The following is a 16,547-nucleotide window of genomic DNA, read 5'->3' as shown; positions in this document are numbered from 1 at the left end:
AAGAATTATGTAGTGTCCTTCTGTATCTCTGACTACAGTCTTTAGTTTAAAATCTAATTTATCTGATATGAGAATCGCTACCCCCGGCCTTCTTCTGAGGCCCATTGGCATGAAAGATGGTTCTCCATCCCTTCACTTTCAGTCTGGGTGTATCCTTAGGTTCAAAATGGGTCTCTTGTAGACAACATATGGATGGGTCCTATCATTTTATGCAATCTACAACCCTGTGTTGTTTTAAGGGTGCATTTAGGCCATTCACATTGAGTGTGATTATTGATAGATACATTTTGATTGACATCGTGTTACCTTTGAAGTCTTTCTGTCTGTAGATTGTTTCTATAATTCTGTTCAATGATATTCTTAGGATTTTTCCTCTTTTATAGGACCCCCCCTTAATATTTCCTGCAGTGTTGGCTTGTTGGTTGCATAGTCTTTTAAGCATTGCCGTTCTTGGAAACTCTTTATCTCTCCATCCATTTTGAATGTCAGTCTTGCTGGATAGAGTATTCTTGGCAGCATGTTCTTCTCATTTAGTACTCTGAATATATTTTGCCAGCCCTTCCTGCCTTGCCAGGTCTCTGTGGACAGGTCTGACATTATTCTAATGGGCTTTCCTCTGTATGTAAGGAGCTTCTTTGTCCTAGCTGCTTTTAAGAGGGTCTGTGTGGAATCACAATTCTTCATTCTAACTATCAGGTGTCGTGAGGGCTTTCGAGAATCTAAAATCTTGGGGAGAAACCGCTCTGCCTCTAGTACATGAACACTGTTTCCATTCGTAAGATTGGGAAAATTTTCATAGACAACTTCTTCCACTATATCTTCTAGACTTCTTTCTTTTTCTTCCCCTTCAGGGATTCCAATAATTCTGACGTTGGAATGTTTCATGGCATCATTTATTTCCCTGATTATGTTTTCATGGCTTCTGAGCTGTTTGTTCCAGGCTTCCTCCTGATCCTTTCTCTCTGTTTTTCCTCCAGATCACTAATTCTATCTTCTGTCTCAGTTATTCTAGTTTTTAGAGAATTTAGATTAGATTGGAATTCATTGACAGCATTTTGAACATCATCCCTGGTGGCTTTCAGTTCTGCCCTAATCAATTCCGTTTGGTTATCCATGGCTTTCTCGAACCTAGCTATTGCCTGGATAATTGTTAGTCTGAATTCCTTTTCCGACATATTGTCTATGTCAATAGCCATTAGCTCTGTTGCCGAAGGTCCATCCTCTGTATTTTTCTTCTGTTGGGTATTCCTCCTCCTAGTCATTTTGGTAAGAGATGACTGAACAGATGCAGCTGGATTTATCGATTGTGGTGCAGTCAAGGTGCACCCTGGAACGCTTCTGTGCAATCAGGGTTCCCCACCTAAATGAGAGAAAAAAGAAAAGAAAAAGAAATAGAGAAGAAGAAAGAAAAAAAAGGAAAAGAAAAAAGAAAAAAAAATAGAGAGACAGGAAAAAAAGGGAAGATAAAAGAGAAGGCTCAGCCCAAATGGGCCCCAAGGTAAGATTTATGAAGTATACAAACAAAAACAGACAAACAAAAAGACTGATAAAAGTATATGACAAGAGAAAAAAAAATATATATATAAGCAAAAAAAGGAAGAACCTCATCAGAAAGAACCCCAAGTATAAGATTTATATACTATTAGGACAAACATAAATACACAGAAACAGTGGCAGAAGGAAAAGTTGGGAGAGTGGTTATAAATTCTCAGTGTTGGCGAGGAAGGTTATTTTGATTCTTCCTGGATGTATCTTGTTGTTTTTGTTAAGGGACTCAACTTTCCTAAGATACAGGGGGATTAAAAATTGGTTTGCTGGGGCGCCTGGGTGGCTCAGTGGGTTAAAGCCGCTGCCTTCGGCTCAGGTCATGATCCCAGGGTCCTGGGATTGAGCCCCACATCGGGCTCTCTGCTCAGCAGGGAGCCTGCTTCCTCCTCTCTCTCTGCCTGCCTCTCTGCCTAGTTGTGATTTCTCTCTGTCAAATAAATAAAATATTAAAAAAATTGGTTTGCTTATAGGGGTAGCATTGATTGTGGAAAGGGGATTACCTTGCAGTTTAACTCTATATGTATATTAGAAAATAAAAATTAAAAAAGAATAAACTAGACTAAACGAAGTTAAAATTTAAAAAATTTAAAAAATAGAAAAGCAAAAGAAAAACACGGGTGTATGTATCAAAAAGTTCAGATTAGAAGGTTATTAAGGAATTTGATGTACTGGACATCTCAGTGTAATGGTAAATAGGTTAAAAAATTATCTGTATGTATAAAAAAAAAAACCAGAATATTGGTAAAGGGTTAAAAATAAAAGTTGCATTTATGAAGTAGTGGTGGTTGTTCTCTTGTAGTCTTCTTTTCTTTTTTTTTTTTTTTCTTCTTTCTTGGTTGGTTTTCTGGGGGAGGGGCCTGCCACATGGGTTTTCAGACAATGATGTTCCCTGAGTTAAGTCCTCCCACCCCCCCTCAAGGGGGTGGGCTCTGAGGTTATCGTTTTTTTCAGGCTTTTGTTCTCTGGAGGGTTTTATGTTCTTTCATCAGTTTTCTCTTGCCTTGACAGCTTTTGATGGTTTTTGGAAGTTTAGAGGAGAGCAAACTGCACCCCGACCTCCCTCTCAGAGAGAAGCCTCAGAATGTTCTGCAGAGCTGCTGGCAGAGTCGGTTCTGAGTCACGGTCCCTGGGGATGCAGGATCTCCCCGTTCTACCCAATACTAGGGCAGCGGCGGCTGTCTGGGCAGCTCCAGACTGCCAGAGAGGTTCCAATCAGTGATCACACACTGAGATTTTCCCGCTGTCCCGGGCTGGGAATGTCTGGTTTTTCCGGATGCCAGAGCTCCAGGCTAGCACCTATGAGCACCTCTCCCAGGGGAGGGTGTGGGACGTGCACGTTTCAGGATTGCCGTTTGGCCAGGCCCCTCACAGGAGCCGGACCCCACTCGTTCTCTGGTGCGCTGGTGGCTCAGGCGCACTGGTGGCTCGGGGACCAAGACCTGATTTCTCTGCCGGACTCTCTCTGGCTCAGCGATAGGGGAGGCTGTCTTGGGTCCAGGGACTTAGGCCCCTGTCCCTAACCTCCTCGATGCCCACTATTTCCCGCTGTGATCCTTTGCTCTTTTTTGTGTGTGTGGTTTTTTTTTTTTTTTTTTTTTGAGTGCTTTCAACCAGACTCCAAGTTAATGCTGGCCCCAGACGCAGGGCACTCTCGTATTGGGGTATTACTTTCCAATGGGTCACCTCTGGTGGCTCCCTCCCCCTTTTGTTTATCTTCCAATATCAGTCTGACACTCCCACTCTGCTTTACCTGCCACTGGTGTCTTCTGCTGCTATAGAGATCCAGATGTGTATAATTCTGATCTCAGGCTAATTTCATGGGTGATTGGAGTTCTTTGGTAGGTAATCACCTCACTTTAGGGTACAGGTTGTAATGGCGCCTCCTCCTACTTCCCCGCCATCTTGACTCCCTCCCAAAGTGTATCTTTGAGACTATCTTTTTTTGATAGAATATTCTTTACTGATTTGTTGAATGATTAGTTCACTATAGCATTGAGGATATATTTCTGGGTTTTCTATTCTGTTCCATTCATCTATGTGTCTATTTCTGTGCCAGTATCATACTGTCTTGATGACTAGAGCTTTGTTATTATACTTTGAAATGAGGAATTGTGGTGCCTACAGCTCTGCTTTTCTTTTTGAAGTATGCTTTGTCTATTGAGGGTCTTTTGTGGTTCCACCTATATTTTAGGATTATTTGCTCTGGTGGTGTTTTGATGCTGATTGTAATAAATGTATAGATAGTTTTGGGTAGTATAGAAGTTTTAACAATATTTGTTCTTCCAATCCATGAGCATGGAGTGTTTTCCCATTCCTCTTCAATATCTTTCATAAGTGTTCTACAGTTTTCAGAGTACAGATCTTTTCTCTCTTTAGTTACATTTATTCCTAGCTATTTTATGGTTTTTGACGCAATTGTAAATGGAATTGATTCCTTGATTTCTCTTTCTGCTGCTTCATTATTAGTGTATAGAAATGCAACATACTTCTGTGTGCTAATTTTGTAGCCTGTAACTATATCGAATTTGTGTATCAGTTCCAGCAAATATTTGGTGGTGTCTTCTGGGTTTTCTACAGAGAGTATCATGTCCTCTGCAAATAGTGAAAATTTGATTTCTTCCTTGATGATTTGGATACATTTTATGTCCTTCTGTTGTCTGGTTGCTGAGGCAACTGGAGCATAGTTCCAGTACATGTTAAAAAACAAAGGTGACAGTGGACATCTCTGTCTTAGTCCTGACCACAGAGGAAAAGCTCTCAGTTTTCCCCTATTGGGGATGATATTAGCTCATCATATGTGCTTTTTGTGATATTGAGGTGTGTTTTCTCTATAACAATACTGCAGAGAGTTTTTATCAAAAAAGATGCTGTATTTTGTGAAATGCTTTTTCTGCATCTATTGAGAGAATCATATGGTTCTTGTCCTTTCTTTAATTAATGTGGTATATCAGATTGATTGATTTCTGGATGTTGAACCATGCTTGGAGCCCAGGAATAAATCCCATTTTGTCATGGTGAATTATCCTTTAAATGTACTGTTGGATCCTATTAGCTAGTATCTTGAGGAGAATTTTGGCATCTGTTTCATCAGGGATATTGGTCTGTAATTCTTTTTGTTGCAGGTCATTGTCTGATTTGGGGATCAAGGAAATGCTGGTTTCATAAGATGAATTTGGAAGTTTTCCTTCCATTTCCACTTTTGAAACAGCTTCTGAACAATAGGTATTAATGTTTCTTTAAATGTTTGGCAGAATTCTGCTGGGAGGCCATCTGGCCCTGGACCCTGTTGGGATATTTTTGATTACTCTTTTAATTTCTTTGCTGGTTATGCAACTGTTCAAATTTTCTTTTCATCCTGTTTCAATTTTGGTAATTTATATATTTATAGTAACTTACCTATTTCTTTCCAATTATACAATTTTTGGAAGATTTTTCACAATATGCTCTTATGATTGTATTTCTTTGTTGTTCGTTGTGATCTCTCCCCTTTCATTCATGATTTTATTTATTTGGGCCCTTCCTTTCTATTTTCTTTTTGATAAATCTGACTAGAGGTTTATCAATTTTATTAATTACTTCAAGAACCAGCTCCTAGATTACTGATCCATTCTGGACTTTGTTTGTTTACATATCATTGACTTCTGCTCTATTCTTTATTATTACCCTCCTTCAGCTGACTTTGGATTTATTTGTTATTCTTTTCATGTTCCTTTAGGTGTAGGTTAGATTGTATATTTGAGACTGTTCTTGTTTTTTAAGGAAAGGCTGTATTGCTATATTCCTCCCTCTTTTGACTGCTTTTGCTGTATCCTAAAAGTTTCAGACTGTTGTGTTTTCATTTCCATTTGCTTCCATGTATTTCTTAATTTTTTCTTTAATTTCCTGGTTAACCCACTCATTCTTCAGGAGGATGTCCTTTAACCTCCATCTATTTGTAGTCTTTCCAAATTTTTTCTTGTAGTTGACTAGTAGTTTTATAGCACTGTGGTCTGAAAATATGCATGGTATGATCTCGATGTTTGTACCACTTGAAACCTGATTTGTGATCCAGATCTATTCTGGAGAATGTGCCATGTGCCCTGAAGAACAATGTATATTCTGCTATTTGAGGATGAAATGTTCTGAAGATATCTGCTAAGTCCACCTGGTTCAGTGTGGTCATTCAAAGCCATCGTTTCCTTTTTGATTTTCTGCTTAGATATTGAGGTATATTCAGCAAGGTAACTGGAAAGTATTCTCCAATACAAGAAAGGTATCAGGAAAGACAAGAAATATTTCAAAGTATAGGAAACACACAGAAAGACCATAATACCATAACATATCAGAAGAGAATAAAGACATGACAACTCAATGGAGTGTAGGATCCTAGATTGGAGGCTGGACAAGAAAAACAACATTTATGGGGTAACTATCAAAATTCAAACAAAATCTATAGACTAGTAAATGGTTTTGTAGGAATATTAATTTTTATATTTGATGATTTCATTAAAAAACTTAAGAGTGAAAAGAGATCACTGATAGCAATGGTGAGCAATAGAAATGGTGATATCACTACTACGTTACCAATTTTTTAAAGATAAAAAGAAGGTATTTTCAATAAATGTATTTCAACAATTTTGAAAACTTAAATGATATAAAAAATTCTTTAAAAACCTAACTTACAGAAAGTGAAACAAAATAAAGAAATCTAAACTTCTTTATACACACTGAAGCAATTAAATCAGTACTTAAAAATATTCCCTTAAGAAAGCTGAAGATCTCTTTGGCTTCAGATGTGAATGCTTCCAAATATATATGGAAGAGCTCAAACTTATAATGTATAAATTCTGAATAAAATATTATAACTCACTTTATGAGACTTGAATAAGCTTAATATAATGAAATAAAACATAAGGAAGGACATTACATATTATTATTTCCTAAGTATGAACCCTAAAATCCTAAACAGAATATCAAGTTAAAAAAAATCCATGATTTGTAAATATGAGTAAAATCTGATTAAGGAGTATATAAAATAGTTACTCTATAAGGTGGGGGAGGAGTTAGGAATATACACAATACATTCATATGTATTATATATTAGAGAGCCAAGCTAAGACAATAAAGCAAGAAAAGGAAGTACAAGTAAAGAAGTAAATAAATAAATAAAAATAAATAAAACCCAAAAGTTAGAAAAGGAAATCTAAGATCAGAAAAGAGAAATTAAAAGCATCATTGTTCAAATGTAGTGACTGGAAGGGGCACACACACCCATGTGTTTATAGCAGCAATGTCCACACTAGCCAAACTATGGAAAGAACCTAGATGTCCATCAACAGATGAATGAAGAATAAGTAGTATATATATACAATGGAATACTATGCAGCCATCAAAAATGAAATCTTGCCATTTGCAAAGTGGATGGAACTAGAAGGTATTATGCTGAGCAAAATAAGTCAATCAGAGAAAGATAATTATCATATAATCTCTCTGATATGAGGAATTTGATAGGCAGGGCAGTGGGTTGAGGGGGGTAGGGAAGGAAAAAATGAAACCAAATGGTATTGGGAGGGAGACAAACCATAAGACGCTTAATCTCATAAAACAAAACTGAGGGTTGCCGGGGTGGGGGGTAAGGATAGGGTGGTTAGGTTATGGACATTGGGGAGGGTTTGGGCTATGGTGAGTTCTGTGAAATGTGTAAGCCTGATGATTCACAGACCTGTACCCCTGGGACAAATAATACATTATATGTTAATAAAAATAATTTTTTAAAAAGTATCATTGTTCGTATAAGAAACTAAAAAAATTTCAAAAGAATTAACAATTGAATTAGGCATGATCACAGAATATAAGGAGAATACATGTATTTCCATAAGCTAGCAAGAAAAATTGAAATGTTAATGTAAAATAATTATTATAGACCATTAAATGCATAACAATAAAAATAAAAAGGTTGTTCCAGACAACAACAGAATACTGGTGAAAGGTATTAACAATAACAGAAAAATGTAAAGGTTTGTGTGTATTAGATTGGAAGACTCAATACTGTTAAGATGACAATTCTCTCCAAAGTGATATAAGCATTCAATGTAATTCCCAAATCAAAATCACAGTTGTATTTGTGTGTGTGTGTGTGTGTGTGTGTGTAAATTTAGAATAATTCTTTCACAAAAATTAAGAAATATGCCCATCAAAAGACACCATTAGGAGAGTAAAAAAACAAGCCTCAACCTGGGAGAAGATATCCCCAATAAACCACCTGACAAAATATTCATACTCAAAATATATAAAATCCCACAAAACATTAATAAAAACGTTAAAATGAGGAGTGCCTAGGTCACTCAGCTGGTTAAGTGTCCAGCTATTGGTTTAGGTTCAGGTCATAATCTCATGGGTTGTGGGATAGAGACCCATGTTGGGCTCCACATTCAGCAGGGAATCTATTTCAAGAGTCTCTCTCTCTCTGCTTCTTCCCCTGCTCATATACTCCCTCTCTTTCTCAAATAAAATAAATAAATAAATAAAATGGAAAACACATACATATTCTCTTAAAGAGAGTATCCAAATAGTCTAGAACAGTATCAAATGTTTTGCAACTCTTTTTAATCATCAGGTAAATGCTAATAAAAACCACAATATGATCTCATTATACATATATCAGAATAGCTAAAATTTAAGGAGACTATCAATACCAATTTTTCATGGGGATATGGAACACTTGGATCTTTCATACATTGTTGATGGGAGAACAAATTATTAATAATATTTTTTGAAAACTCTCAATATCTCCTAAAATAACATATACTAACCCTATGACAAAAGGATTTCACTCCTAGGTAGATATTCAAAAGAAATTATGTATACCAAATGGATTTTTTTAAAAGACATACAAATGATCAACAGGTACATGAAAAGGTGTTCAACATCACTATTCATCAAGGTAATGCAAATCAAAACCACAATGAGATAGCACCATACACTTGTTGGAATATCTATTATCCAAAAGACAAGAGATTGCAAATGTTGGCAAAGATGTCAAGAATAGGAAATCCTTCTACACTGTTGGTGAGAATGTAAATTGGTACAGCCATTATGGAAAGCAGTATGATGGCTCCTTAACAGTTAAAAATAAAACTACCAAAAAATGAAAAAAATAAAATTACAATTTTATCCAGCAATTTCATTTCAGGGTATATATACTGAGGAAACAAAATCAGTATCTCAGAGATATCTGCATTCTCATGTTCAATGCAGCATTATTCATAACAGATTAAATATGGAAATTACCTAAATGTCATCAATAGATGAATGGATAGAAAAATGTGATTATTGTATGTACACACACACACAGAGACACACACACAAAATGGAATATTAGTCATAAAAAAGAAGAAAACCTATTTACAAAACCAAAGTTAACTATGTGAAGTAAGAGATGTGTTAATTATCTGTCGTGGCAATCAATCCACAATGGTTATCAATCATCACATTTTACACTTTATATTTACACTATTATATTTGTTAATTATTTCCCAATAAAGTTAGAAAACATTAAGTAAATTAGTATGGTAATTATCTGGCATGCTTTAAACAGTGATGTGATCAGAGATTAGAGCAGATTAAGGGAAGCTCAGGGCTGCTAGAAAGTGAGGTCAAAGAGAGACTGAGCTATGCTGAGCTTGGGGGCTGGGGGGATAATGTTGGGCATTCTAGGTTAGTTTGGGCTTTGAGTCATAACTGAGTAACAACTAAAATAAAATATCTTTATTTGGAAATAGTTTAAAAATTACATTATGCTTTTGAAGTTAAGAAAAAACATATTTCTTTGAGTTCAAAGAAAGAAAGAGAAGAGGAAAAAAAAAAGGAATGGGAGAGGGAAGAAGGGAAGGAAAAGTTTGACTTACCAAAGCTTTTTCCACTATAATGTGCATTTCTAGGTATTGGGGTAATAGTTTTGAAAAAGTTGTTTCCTGAAAGGAAAAAAAGGGATTTATCAAATGTTAGTATGTATTGAAAATGTTAAGCACAAAGAGTAACATATATAGAAAGGGAACCCATAAAAAGATTCATAAGGAATTAAATATAAAAATTAATTACAAATCAGAAAATTTCACTTGAAAACATATTCCAGGTTTAAAAGAGTCTGAGTGAGCTTGCTGGAATAACATAAGAGTTTAGATACTCTCTACTAATACTGAATGAAAAAGTGAATATAAAGAAACCATTCTGATGTCTTTATCTCATGATAAACCTACATTACCAATTCATATTGGAAAATACTTCACACACTGTCCTCCTAAAGATTATGGAAACACCAACCATGGTGCACTGAAATCTTTAATTCATTCACAGAAAAATATAAATATTTGAGAATTCATAGTATACACAGAAATTTGGGCAAATAGCATATTTTGTGCTATTAAACATATGGGTACACAAAAAACAAAATACACAATATTAGAAATAATTCTGTAGTCTCAGAGTATAGACTGTATGTTCCATTTGGTATGATGTAATAATTCTTGATTGTTTTGAGTCAATCAGCTATATATCATCAATTTATTATATCACAACACTATAATGGTAATTTTATAGGAGCTGTATTTCTAAGACACTGAAATTCCATTTTACCTATTTCAAAAAAATTTTTATATTTCTTCCTTGATCCAAGTTTCTTGGACTTTCCATATACTTTTTAGACCAAGTTTATATGTAGCTATAAAAATAATTGCTAAGATTTTGGAGGAATTATGTTAAACCTATACACTCATTTGGAGAAAAATGGAATATTTATTATGCTGAGTCTTCCAATCTATAGTATGTCTCTTCGTTTATTGATGTCTTCTTTGATTTATTACATCAGCATTTTGTACTTTTCAATATATAAAATCTGCACATGTTTTGCTATATACGTACCTGCAATGTCTGTGTCCCCACCCCCCAAATTCATATGTTGAAACACTCCCAATGTAATTACATTTGGGTTTGGAAGGTAATTAGGTCATGAGGCTAGAGCCCTCATGAATGGGATTAGTGCCCTTATAAGAAAGGACTGAGAGCTAGCTAGCTCTCTCTCTCTACCAAATGAGGATACAGCAAGAAGAAGTCCTCTATTTACCAGGAAGAAGACATTCACCAAAAATCTGAACATGCTCACATCCTGATTTTGGACTTCTAGTATCCAGAACTGTGAGAAATAAATATTTGTTGCTTAAGCCACTAGTCTACAGTAATTTGTTGTAACAGCCTAAACTAAGATACCATTTTATTCTTTCAGTGATTGAAAACGTCATACATTTTCTCTATAGTTTCCACATATTCATTGCTAATATGTATAAATGGTTGATTTTTTATCTTGATCATGTATTCTGTGAGTTTGTTGATTTCACTTAGTTCCAGCAGGTATTTTCTATATTTCATGAGGTTTCTAAGCAGATAATTATGTCATCTGCACATAAAGACATTCTTATGTTTCCTTTTCTCATCTGTATGCCTTTTATTGCTTTATTATTCTGTCTAGAAATCCAACAGCATTAAATAAGGTTGGAGAGAGTGCACATTCTTGCCTTATACCAAATCTTAACAGAAAAGTACTCTGTCTTTCTTCATTATGTATTATATTTGTTATATGTGTTTTAAATTTTTTTGGCTGAGTACAGTATAATTTATTGATGATACATGACAAGGAGGGCTCCCCAGTCCCCTAAACTTCTTCTGGGGGCCTGGGGTGAAAACTGTGGAGGTTGGGAGAGTCTAAGTGTTTTGGGGGATAAGTTGGGGCAGAGACTCCCCAGCAACTGGGGGCCTCTCTCTTCTTGCTGTCACTGGGGCTGATGGGCCAGCAGGCTCTTACTCCTTGGAGACCATGTGGACCACAAGGTCTATCAGCTAGTTGCTGTAGCAAAATTCATTGTCATACCAGAAAATGAGTTTAACAAATGGTCATTGAGGGCAATGCCAGCTCCAATATCCAAGGTAGAAGAGTGAGTGTCACTGTTAAAATTGAAGGAGACAATACGGTCCTCATTGTATCCCAGAAAAACCTTGAAGGAGCCCTCTGATCCCTGCTTCACCACCTTCTTGATGTCATTGTATTTGCCAGGTGGCAGGTCAGATCCATGACAGACATGTTGTGGGTGGGGACATGGAAGTCCATGCCAGTGAGCCTCCCATTCAGCTCAGGGATGGCCTTGCTAATAGACTTGGCAATGTCAGTGGAAGCAGGGGTTATGTTCTAGGCAGCTCCATGGCCGTCACTCCAAGGCTTCCCAGAGGGACGATGCATGGTCTTCTTGGTGGTAGTGATAGCATGGATAGTGGTCAGAGTCCCTCCACAATATCAAAGTTGTCATAGATGACCTTGGCCAGAGGAACCAAGCAGCTGGTGGTGCAGGAGGCATTGCTGACAATTTTGAGGGAGTTGTCATATTTCTCATGGTTCACATTCATCATGAAAATGGCATCAGCAGAAGAATGAGAGATGATGACTTTCTTGGCCCCACCCTGCAAATAAGTGCCAGACTTTTCTATGGTGGTGAAGATCACAACATACTCAGCACCAGCATCACATCATTTGATATTGGCAGGATCTTGCTCCTGGAAAATGGAGATGGAATTTGCATTGATGACAAGTGTCCCATTCTCTGCCTTGGTTGTGTTGTGGAATTTGCCACGGGTGGAATCATACTGGAACATGTAGACCAGGTAGCTGAGGTCAATGAAGGTGTCATTGATGGCCACACTATCCACTTTGCCAGAGTTAAAAGCAGCCCTGGTGACCAGGCACCCAATATGGCCAAATCCATTCACTCTGACCTTCACCATCATGTCTCTCCATGACGGCTGGCACTGCTCTGGAAGATGCAACTGTCTGTCGAATGGCGTGGACCAGAGACCAATATCCACTTTTATAGGATTATTTTTTATCATTACAACAAGTACAAGTTGCCAACATCACCAAGACTTTATATAACAAATGAATTTTGAATTGAATTTTGTCCTATATTTCTGTATTGAGAAGATTGTGTACCTTTTTGGTATATTTTCAGATATTGAACCAGACCTCCATTGCTGGATAAACAATGCTTAATCAGGTATGCAATCTTTTTAATAAATTACTCAATTACTTTTGCCAGTATTTTAAGCAGAATTTTTACATCTATATTCATGTGGTCAATGGGCTTGTTTGTTTTATACTGCCTGTATAGAGTTTTGTATCAGGACAGTATTGTCCTCATAGAGTTAGTTGTAAAGTGTTCACTCCTCCTCATTTTTGTTGGAGAAATTGTACAGAATTGGCTTTTTATCTTCTGTTAACAGGTATTATAAACTTTACATAAAACCATCTACACCAGAGAGATTTTGTGTTTGAGAGATTTTTCACTGAAAATTCAGTGGTTTTTTTTTTCCTGTTTATTCAAGTTTATTCAAGTTTTAAAACTAAATTTCTCCTTTCTTAATATGGAAGGAGCCATAAGAGTTATTTCGTCCAACATCCTGAGCGTAGAGATATGGAAATCATCTACAGCACAATCTCATTGTGTCATCATCGATTCACCTTCTTCACCAGTAGCATCTTGGGAAATGTGGAGGTCTTCAAGCATCTCAGCCAGACTAATCCGAGGGGCTCCTTCATCAGCTGTGTCACTTCTACAGGAATGGTTGAATCTCTATAAATGTTTACGTTTTTTCTAATTGCCTCATCTTTTTCAAGATCTTCAAGGAAATCTTGGTATTGCCTTTCATCATCTGTATCCATGTTTTCTCTATCTCTTGCAAGTTCTTTCAGTTTCCAGTTTCTGTGACGCTGACGTTTGGTACGGTCATAATTCTTCTTGATTAATACCACATCTGGGACTCTATCTGAGTTCATTTTGTTGACATGCTCATCATTTAAGTTACAGTTGGCCAAATCAAACCCCAATACCAGGTCTCCAGGATTTAGAAGATGTCCCAAATGAGTGCGACAAAAATACTGTTTATCTGTATTCATTTCAGAAGTTTTCTGTACCCAGACTTCCCCGAGGATATACTTTTTTGATATCATTCCAGCACCTGCACTGCGTTTTAGATCTCGGACTATGCTGCATTCCATCACAATAAACTCTAGCTGTTTGGGATGGCATAAACTATTGAAAGGGTGACTCCAGAAAGTGCTTCCATCAATATCCGCAACTTGTAGGGTATTTGGATCAATGAGATGGATGGCACTGGTTACTCGAATACACACACAAATCTGGTTCATATTTCCCAGGCTTTGTGCCAGTTTTGGAGACAGACAAACAACGTTATCCTTGCATATTGGAACAATTTCCACAGAAAAGGTGCTTTTGTAATTGTATGTGTTACTATGGATATCCTGAGAGATCAATCTCTGTGAGGCTTTGTTTCTACACAGAACTGTACACTGAAGAAATTCTACCATTTTCTGAGCATGCTGTTTTGAGGAATAGTAGAAATCCAGACCATCATGAATCTCTTTGATACGAAGTGTATTCTGATGCATTCCATATTTCAAAATCAACTGTTCCAGATAGTAGAAAGTTTTTTTGTGCAAAGTCTTTTGCCGCACTTGAACCACAGCCTTCCAGAAATCCTTGGCTTCTACTCTATGGCAATCTCCACACATTTGAGGCTGAACAACATAATCTACCACAAACACTTGCTGAAGGATAGCACCATTCATCACCTCTTTCTGAATAGTCAGTTTAACTTTAAGTCTCTTAGAATGGGGCTCAGTCCAAACAAAACCTGCATCTACAAGTCGAACCTTACTCAGAGGGGCTCTGATTCTTTTCAAACACAATGCAAGAAGTTCCCTGGATTCTAACGCACACTGTATCCAAGTTGCAGGTGGCTGGAAATACCTTTGACATTGCTTGCAGAAAGATAGAGAGACCTGTTTCGGAATGCCTTGGCTGATGTCAACTTTACTTCGTAAACAGGCCACGCAAATACTGGCAGGATTTGGACTAATCGGGACACCACACTCACAGCATAAGATGTGTCCAGGGGTGCGGTCGGTGGATTCTGCCATATACTCCATTTTTCTGTATGCCCTAGCTAGTCTGGAACTGACCTAGATTTGCAGCAAAACTGTGACACAACCACCCCCACAGCCCCCTTAATGCTGACCACAGCCGGCCCCAATACGGCAAATTCAGTGGTTTTTAATGGTTACAGGACTGTTTAGGTTGTCTATTTCCTCTTGGTTGGGTTTTAGTGCATTGTTTTTAAGATAATGGCCCCATTTTATTTACATTGCCAAATATATGTAGTTAGAGTTGTTTGCAGTATTAGTGATCTGGTTTTAGATCAGAGATCAGAAATGAGTGTTGCACAACAGAGTGTAACCTGAACAAAGTACATATTAATGATTTTTACTTAACCCATCAAAAAACTAAGACCGGAGAGAGAAATGTGCCTGCAAGGAGAGCAAGAAATCAAGTATTTGCTTAGCTTGTTCTGATGACACCAAAAACCATGTAAGCTGATAAGAAGAATATCCAATTAGGAATTTTGGCTGAACTTCTAAGGGCCAAGCTTGGCTAGCATGAAACTATGAAGTCTCTGGGAATCATAAAGATATTTGATTTCACAGATTCTCACAGGCTTTTTCTTCAGGAATTCCATAAGTTACTCAAATAAAGATTAGAGCATATATTGAAAAATATATAGTGTTGGCTGGTGCAGAGGAACATCAGACACTGAAGAAACTACCCAAACTTCTCTATTTCCTTTATGACACAAAAGCCTTAATCTATTAGAAAAAGTGGAAAGAGATTTATGTCTTGAGGGCACTGATAAAAACTAGAGCCAGGAGAGGAAAATGAATGAAAAGGTCTAATTCTGGAAGAAAAGTAAGGAATACCTGTTAAACCCAGTATTACATCTGGAGAAGAATGTTGTTGACATTTGTGAAGACTGCATCCCCAAATCATGGTTCACAGTGCCTTCCTAACATTGAGTTTTAATCCAAATATCAGAGAATTCCTCTGTTCTCTGCTCCATGCCAAATCCATGACCTGCACTAAAATGTACCAAAAAAACCAAACCAAACCAAAACAAAACAAAAAAACAGGAAAGACAGCAGGAAGTTCTGGAGGAGATGGATTTTATCTAAAAATCCCCAAAACAGTCAAGTGAAAAAATACAAAGCTAAACAGAACAAGATTCCTCTCAAAAATCACCATTCACTGGCTAAAATTAACAAGTCAGGAAATGACAGATGCTGGCGAGGATGCGGAGAAAGGGGAACCCTCCTACACTGTTGGTGGGAATGCAAGCTGGTGCAACCACTCTGGAAAACAGCATGGAGGTTCCTCAAAGTGTTGAAAATAGAACTACCCTATGACCCAGCAATTGCACTACTGGGTATTTACCCTAAAGATACAGACGTAGTGATCCTAAGGGGCACGTGTATGTGAATGTTTATAGCAGCAATGTCTACAATAGCCAAACTATGGAAAGAACCTAGATGTCCATCAACAGATGAATGGATAAAGAAGATGTGGTATATATACACAATGGAATACTATGCAGCCATCAAAAGAAATGAAATCTTGCCATTTGCGATGACATGGATGGAACTAGAGCGTATCATGCTTAGTGAAATAAGTCACCATTCACTTTTAACAAAAAATAATCACTAAAAAGAATGTGACGCTCCTGTAAGTATACTAAGAGTAGCAATAGCAAGAACATAGATAAGCAGATGTATATTCTGACTATATTAACAGAAAATTTTAAGCCAGAGACCCGGCAACAAGGTATGCTCATCTCCAAACCTAAAGTTAATATTTAATTCAATATCTACTGCCTACTGTGTTATGTAACATGTTCAGCTTTCACGAGAGAGAGAGAGAGAGAGAAGGGATATGGACAGGCAAAAGGAAAATGCAATGTATGGAAAGTAGTTGGTTTTCCCTATCCACAAGTGTCTATACACACATTATTTTAATACTGAGTACCTCTGCATTGTTTTTTTGATAAGCCTGTGTGTGTAAATGCAATTAGAA

The 16,547-nt window shown here is 37.0% G+C and overlaps 1 protein-coding gene and 2 pseudogenes across 1 annotated transcript in view; all 3 read right to left on the bottom strand.

Annotated features, from left to right (window-relative positions):
- ADAM18 (ADAM metallopeptidase domain 18) overlaps positions 1–16,547 on the bottom strand; it is a 175,872-nt gene that overhangs the window by 133,965 nt on the left and 25,360 nt on the right. The window contains exon 7 of the mRNA XM_045997442.1: positions 9,435–9,500. Within this exon, the coding sequence (XP_045853398.1) occupies positions 9,435–9,500 (66 nt within the window). The remainder of the gene's footprint in view (positions 1–9,434; positions 9,501–16,547) is intronic.
- LOC123937349 lies at positions 11,380–12,423 on the bottom strand (annotated as a pseudogene).
- LOC123937348 lies at positions 12,944–14,625 on the bottom strand (annotated as a pseudogene).

The sequence above is a fragment of the Meles meles genome, chromosome 2 (assembly GCF_922984935.1).
Source record: "Meles meles chromosome 2, mMelMel3.1 paternal haplotype, whole genome shotgun sequence".
In the NCBI taxonomy this organism is placed as follows: Eukaryota; Metazoa; Chordata; class Mammalia; order Carnivora; family Mustelidae; genus Meles; species Meles meles.
This window is presented reverse-complemented; position numbering and strand designations above follow the sequence as displayed.